The sequence below is a fragment of the Triticum aestivum genome, chromosome 5A, assembly GCF_018294505.1.
Source record: "Triticum aestivum cultivar Chinese Spring chromosome 5A, IWGSC CS RefSeq v2.1, whole genome shotgun sequence".
NCBI lineage: Eukaryota > Viridiplantae > Streptophyta > Magnoliopsida > Poales > Poaceae > Triticum > Triticum aestivum.
The window spans coordinates 607,563,479-607,571,061 of NC_057806.1; the positions used below are offsets into that span (position 1 = coordinate 607,563,479).

General features: G+C 44.8%; 1 protein-coding gene across 4 annotated transcripts; it reads right to left on the reverse strand.

The window, feature by feature from the left end:
- Positions 1-1,983: 1,983 nt before the first annotated feature.
- Positions 1,984-5,567, reverse strand: LOC123105263 (2-hydroxy-6-oxononadienedioate/2-hydroxy-6-oxononatrienedioate hydrolase). Of its 4 annotated transcripts, none has more exons than XM_044527304.1 (6): positions 4,807-5,567; positions 3,284-3,376; positions 3,075-3,142; positions 2,858-2,996; positions 2,235-2,343; positions 1,984-2,157 (listed from the first exon to the last, which is right to left on the reverse strand). In XM_044527304.1, the coding sequence occupies exons 1-5, from the start codon at positions 5,554-5,556 to the stop codon at positions 2,263-2,265; spliced, it is 1,131 nt and encodes a 376-aa protein (XP_044383239.1). In that variant the 5' UTR covers positions 5,557-5,567; the 3' UTR covers positions 1,984-2,157; positions 2,235-2,262. The 4 variants fall into 4 exon arrangements, with proteins under 4 accessions (XP_044383239.1, XP_044383241.1, XP_044383238.1 ...); XM_044527306.1 differs by having other exon boundaries at positions 2,235-2,340; positions 4,807-5,566; XM_044527303.1 differs by having other exon boundaries at positions 1,984-2,343.
- Between the last annotated feature and the right edge of the window lie 2,016 nt (positions 5,568-7,583).

Sequence of the window (7,583 nt, forward strand, 5' to 3'; positions counted from 1 at the left end):
TTATCGAAATCCTTGGCTTGCTTAAACACAAGAACCTGACTTAGAATTTAGTAGTAAAATTTGACATACTGATTAACTGTACTAGGAGAGCATGCAACTCTTCTGATTCACGTTTCTAGGAAAGGCAGGATGAAACTTGGTGAATTTGTAGAACTCATGCAATTTTTCTCTATGAAAGCAGCAGGGGAAACCAAAAAATAATTATGTCACTGCAAATGGTATGGGCAAGGGAAGGAAGAAACGCTTCGCTAAGAAATTTCTCCAGATAGTGTTTGTGCTTTTAACTTGTCAAAGAGCTCATTAGGCATTTGCCTTCACAAGGACAAAATAGGGTTTAAAAAGCAAGAAGATAACATTAATTCCTTGACACAAACATATTCGAAACATTATATCTGCTATACAGTTAAAAACAAAGTGCATGGAAGGAGATTGAAGAAGACACCAAGTGGCTTGACACTCAATAGACTCAGGTAAAATCTCAACCTCTCACGCACCCTCATGTGCGGCGAGTGATGAGAGAGATGTACTACACCTACTCAGCTCATACGGCAGCCTACAGGTATAACTTTGACATCTTCCACTGAGCCAGTGCTTTTAATAAGTGTAATTTATATGTCAGCTACCAACTGTATTTTGCTATGTCTGTATCCTTTATATATAACCATCAAAATGCTACTCACTTTATATATGACCGGCCGTGATTGTTCACAGTTCAACTACGTGTTCCTCTAAGATCATAGGTTGTAGCGTACAGTATCTTGTTGGGCGAGAGTGCAGATCGCAACCCGTGATCGATGATTAAATCTACGTCACTGAGATTGAAGATTGACTCTGAGCCAACAACATATAAGGAATCAACGTGTATCGACAGGAGGTGCAATATGTGTGTCGTAACATACACACACGTTATGCACTTGATAATTTATTCGAAATGAGTGGCTTCGGGAGAACATCTACCACGATTAGGTCCTCATTAATAACAAGTGTCCTCTTCTCTCCTATGCTTGCTGTGAGTTCTTCTCTTCCAGCTCTGTAGAAGATCTCGAGTAGAGCCTCGGTTCCACCCATAATTTGTTTTGCTAGATCTAGTTTTCTCCAATTCTTAGCTCTTTTTCCACATGTGTTTTCTCCATTTCCTCTTCATTGGTTCTGTTCATTGTTAGCTACAAATAGAACTCTCATTGTGCATCAAAAAGAATAATCTTTCGTGTTGACAATTTTTTCCCCGTATCTATATGTTTTTATTCACATTTGTTGACTCTCCATGAAAGTATTGTACACCATAGTATAGTTCATACAACGAGCATCCTTGAGTGTTAACTACTCGTGAGAAATCCAAATATGGTGGTAGTTTGGATGTGATGGAGAGAAATGAACAAATTTGAGATTCTATTGCTACTGTCCTGTTCTTAATGGAAACGGAGTTAAAAAAACAACAGTCCTAGAAGGGTAAGCCAACATGTTGGTGCCGATTTTGGTAAGGCAACAAGTTGGTCCTAAAAATGCCAAAATTCCGTGGCTGGTGGGATATCGATGGGAGCGAGTCCGTCTAACAATTCTTTCCTGCCGATGCAGAGAGAATCGCAACTTGGCAAGCCTTGTCTTGACTGGTTCAGGAGGAATGGTGTAAATGTGTTTGTCTAGGGGCTGCGGTGTACACACTGGAGTCAAACACTACAATCTGTCTGGATCGCCCTCCTACAGAGAAGGCCACCAGAGTCACCATGGCACGAATTCTTGCTGAGTTGGGTCGGCAGAGGACTACAAATATATCAAATCCTCTCCAGAAAGAAAATATAAACCCAGCGTCAGTTTACCCCTTTTATCCGACATAAAACCAGCAACCAAATATATAAACTAGTTGAATTCAGAGAATGATGTCAATAGGTTGGGCCTGATTGGCCTTGCTTCTTTTTTATCTATATATTTAGGTCCTTTTCATTTGCAGGATCCGTAAAATGCAAAATAGAAAACCCACAAGAATAGGACGTCATGGCATTTGGAATCTCACATAAATCAGTAATAGTTGTTTGGTTGCACCACACGAAGAACACATGATTTCTCTATACAAATTGAATGGATGAGGTAGCTGTCATAGATCAAAGAGGCCCTTAAGGTTCAGTGCGACCAGCACTCCAACACAATGCACACTGCAGACTTTAGGATACGTTGGTGGTAAGACTTAACAGTTATCAATGTTAAGACAGACACAGATGAAAGTCGGAATTTCTTACATGGTATACAAGTCAATATATATGTGCATTATATCAGTGGCCGGCTCGAGTCCACCTTCCTCAGGCTCGATCCAGCAAACCTTCTTAACGCAAACTTCCAACATCCCTGCTAACCAATAGAAAAAGGTTCCTCAGAGGTTTCAAAAGGCCAGTAACAGCAGAGAAAACCTTTCTTTAGATGGCTTCGAGAATGTGCATTTGATAACCGGGTGGGTGGTTTCTACCAGATATTGGGTTTTGAAATATTGCTTTTTCAGTTGTCTGGGTCTTGTTTATCAGACAAAAAAGGAGCATTAAAACTATGTGATGACTCATCCACAGTGAATTATTTCCACAGAAGAACACATGGAAATTCATGACTTACCGATTTAAGTAAATATTTCATGTAATTATAAATATGTATGAATTTCATGTGCTTGCGACATGTTCCTTTTAATTTGTATTAATCGAGTAGTAACTCTGGAATATTTTGATCCTAATTATTTGAGTCATGACATTGGAGTGTCCACAGTCAGTATGCCATTACTAGTCAATAGGTGCATTGCATGTGCGCAATCACTAGCGGTATGATGGGCAACAGTTTTTTTTATTAAAATTCTGTTTAGTTAAAGCAGGGTTGGCACCTTGCGATCATCCCGGTATTTGACCGAGGGGTCGATGATGTAGTTCTTTATAAGTCTGCAAAGCTCTGCAGGCTTTTCACGGTTTATGGCATGGCCAGCATCCTTGACGATGGTTAATTCCGATGTATCCCCCAAATGTCTGAATTTACACCAATGTTAATTGCATTGAGATAAAAGGCTTGCATATGATAAAAGTTTAAGTTGTAACTAGACAAACCTTTTCAACCGCAAGCCAAGTTCTAATGGGAAAACCCTGTCTTGCTCTCCCCAAATTATCAAGGTTTGCTGCCACATTCACATAGTATGTGAAACATATATTATTAAAATGTTAAGTAAAATAATAAATGAAGAACAAAAAACATGAAAACAGGCATCAAGTTCTGTACTTCCATTGAACAACACAAGATATAAAATGTGAATCAATACCTGGTTAATTTTGGGAAGGTCCGAAAGCTTCCTACCACTGATCAAGGCATATAACAACTCAGTCTTTTCTTTCACATTTTCAGTACACATAACCTGCCAACATGGAATGTGCAGCACAGCAGAATTAAATAAGTGTAAAAGCACTCACAAAAAGATGTGTAAACAAGTAAGTAAATATTGTATGCATGTGATTTCCAAAACTCAACCAATACAACCATGCAACAGAATTACAGCAAGAAGTGCAGTAGGAACTACGAAGTGAATCTAAGAAACTTTGTAGATGTTCTTTACATTTAAAATGTCGCACTTGAACGTTTCAACATTAATTATTTAGGCAAGCTACTGAACCTTTTCATGTTCTTATTCTAACATATACCTTGGATCTATGATGTTTTAAGGCTTTGGTTCTGTGAGTTTCATTTCTCATTGTGACACAAGATCGATATAATGATGGGTCTAAGACTGCCACATCAGTTTCATTTAGGATTAATGTCGTTGTCTCTCTTAATTGCTTGGTGTACGTAGGGCTTAATAGTTAGTTTGATAGTATTCTACAAGACAATCAATTGGCAACCTAGATATCGGAGTATCGTCTCAAAATTGTTGTTTATTACTTGCTTATCTAAAGAATTGACACATGGTATTTGACCAAAGATATTTGTATTGTCATCTTTCCTTCAGTTAATTATCTGTATGTGTGATAACTGATAACTGATGAGGTTCCGTTCCAATGAGTGGGCCCTTACCAGTGGCTAGTGGGTAAAATCATAGAGTAACTAAACAAGTTTGTGAAATTCAACTAAGGAGATTAAAAATCATGGAAGGCCGTACTGATATTTTCTATGCACCATTGATCTTAGATCTTAACTGCTACATCCGATCATTTTCACTTGACATCCAAGAATCTTTGTTGTCAAACTTTCAGAACTTCACCACCAGTATATTTACAAAAACGGCGTGAAGTAGCATCTTGAAGACTTAGAAGACATGGAGTATTAGCGAAGAGAAATGTATTATTTATTTTTATGAAGGCAAGGCTGGGCAACTCATGGATTCTTATGTCCCATACCCCCTTTATGTGGCCTAAAAGTTATATCTCTGGGCTGTGATATTTAGCAGCAGAGACCGCTTCCTGTATCCGTGCTAAAACAATGTGTGTTTCTGTTTTCGTTTTCCATTAGGCTGGGAAAAGTGTGGGGGAGAATCATTTGATGTACTACGAATTAGAAAAACCTAAGCACCATATTCATATCCTAAGGAGCTTACACCAACTAATTGCTGAATTCATCTAACTGTCAAACGTTCCAACAAACTGAGATCACATCGCATTCAACAATTCAACCAATATAGGTACGTCAATGTGACTTATTTTTTCTATGTCATTTGATTTATAGAGCCGCAGGTAGTAATCATGGATTATTTCACAAGTTCTAAGCTTCAGCACCTGAGTTAATCATGGTGAACAATCTCAATCGCGCAACAATGCAGCTAATTTAGTTGTCAGGTCACTGACTTTTACCTACCCTGATGTAGTCCCTGATGAAGCAGGACGGCATGAACTTTGGTGGTTTGCAGAAGGTGAGCTCCACCAACCTCCTCAGATCCTCCGGCCGCTGCGGCAGCAGCAGGCTGGCCGCCTCCGAGATGTCGTCCACGGCGAACAGCCCGGACGCCAGGTCGGCCTCCTCCAGGCACACACCCGCAGCGACGAGCACGAGCCGCTCCACCACGGCGGGGAAGGCGTGGGCGAGGTGATAGGCGACGAAGCCGCCGTAGCTGACGCCGACGACGCTGTACCTCTGCGGCACGTCGGGGAGGGCGGCCATGGCGGCTGCGACGGAGGCGGCCTGGTAGGCGGGGGATCTGTCGGCGGTGGGGGAGGCGGAGTTGCCGAAGAAGACGAGGTCCGGCACGAAAGGGGCGAGGCCGGCGGCGATGAGCGGGCGGAGGAAGGGAGCCCACTGCCAGGTGGCGTTGGCGCCGAAGCCGTGGAGGAGGAGGACGGGGTGGAGCGCCGGGTCGGGGCGCGGGAGCCAGAAGTGGACGACGGCGCCGTCGGGGAGCGGCACGACGGCCTGGCGGAAGCCGGCGGAGCGGAAGGCGCGGGCGTAGCAGCGGTCCCGCGCGAGCGTGGGGCTCAGCCGGTGCTTCCACCGCCGCCGTCCGCCGGCCGGCGGTGGTGGCGCGGGCATGCCGGTCGCCGGAGGCCGGGGATCTGCCGTATCGGCTGGTGGACTGAGTCTGCTGGGTCTGTTTGGGGAACCTGACAGCATAACCTCGTGCGGGCAACAACTTCCATTGCACGTTTTTTTGAGGGAATTCATTTCTTTTACACGATTATTACAGCATCTTCTCACAATTTTCCTGCCAATGTGCAAAATTGGAAGAAAAAACGTCGAATCACTTGGATTAAGAGGCAGGGCCGGCCCATAGATATACGGGGCCCAGGGGCAAGACAAAAATAAGGGGCCCTTGTTTACTTAAAAGCTCAAAATATTTTCTATTTCTACTAAAATACCATCATTTCTTACAGGACTATTTCTCAACTGTTATTTGTTAAGGGGCCCTTGCCTTACCATCCATACTATCCCAATGTCATGGATCGAAAATATCAACAGTTAGTGGTTGTTGTTTATTGAACCTCGGTGATTCAGAATTTGGTGAATGAGTTACTTTTTCATGCACAGTGGAACTATTATTATTCTCGTTCATATCATGATCAGTAGCATCTGTATTCTCAGTTGGTTGTTGCCAATTCCACGGGATTTCTAGGAGAACTACTAGTTGTGAAAAAATTTGCAAGTGACCCTTTTTGGGATTTTACCTCTTCATCTATTTGCTTTTTTCTCTTCCTTTTGTTACTACCAGATAGAACTTTCTAAAGGAGATGTTACTAAAGAAGAACAAGCAGTATAAAATGATTAAACAAGGAACAAAAGCACCTGAATGTGAATTGATGTGGATGTAAGTCGCCAGATCAGCAGATCCGCAGGTTGCAGTAGACAACACGAACGAGAAGATGACACCATGAACTGAATAATCCCCCCTTTTCCAGTTCTCCACCACACTTGGATCCACCGAAGAGCAGAACTGCATAAGAAGACCTATGCAGGGGAGCAGGGCAGGCAGATGTGGAATCTTTCAAAGGACAAAGAAGAGGACGGACGGGATTAGGGACAGGAAGAGAAGAACACACGTATTGTCTCTCCAATGTTCAGCTGATGGGGAACGAGCAGAACATCAAGAAGGGAAGGAGAGCCGATTGGGGAGCAGATTTGCGTCTTTAGTCTCCATTAATGGCCAGCGGCGACCTTGGAATCGGAGACGGTGACGCACGGGAACAGCGGCACAGTTATGGGAGTCTCGGATTTGGGGAGAGAACGAGGAGTCGAGGAGCACGAGATGACGGGAAGATGTTGAATCTTCTCGTTGTTTTTGTTGGGCTTCGTGTTGGGGAACGTAGCAGAAATTCAAAATTTTCCTACGTGTCACCAAGATCTATCCATGGAGAGACCAGCAACGAGGGGAAGGAGAGTGCATCTACATACCCTTGTAGATCGCTAAGCGGAAGCGTTCAAGAGAACGAGGTTGATGGAGTCGTGATCCAAATCACCGATGATCCTAGTGCCGAACGGACGGTACCTCCGTGTTCAACACACGTACAGCTCGGTGACGTCTCCCATGCCTTGATCCAGCAAGGAGAGAGGGAGAGGTTGAGGAAGACTCCATCCAGCAGCAGCACAACGGCGTGGTGGTGGTGGAGGAGCATGGTGATCCAGCAGAGCTTTGCCAAGCACCGCGAGATATGAGGAGGGAGAGAGGTAGGGCTGCGCCAGCAAGAGGAAAGGAACTCGTGTGTATTGGGCAGCCCAAACCTCAACTATATATAGGGGGAGGGGAGGGGCTGCGCCCCCACCTAGGGTTCCCTCCCTAGGGGTGGTGGCAGCCCCCTAGATCCCATCTAGGGGCGACCAAGGGGAGGGGAGAGGGGGAGGCGCACCAGGGTGGGCCTTAGGGCCCATCTTCCCTAGGGTTTGCCCCCTTCCCCTCTTCCTTGCGCCTTGGGCCTTGGTGGGGGGGGGGCGCACCAGCCCACCTGGGGCTGGTCCCCTCCCACACTTGGCCCATGCAGCCCTCCGGGGCTGGTGGCCCCACTTGGTGGACCCCCGGGACCCTCCCGGTGGTCCCGGTACGTTACCGATAAACCCCGAAACTTTTCCGATGACCAAAACAGGGCTTCCCATATATAAATCTTTACCTCCGGACCATTCCGGAACTCCTCGTGATGCCAGGGATCCCA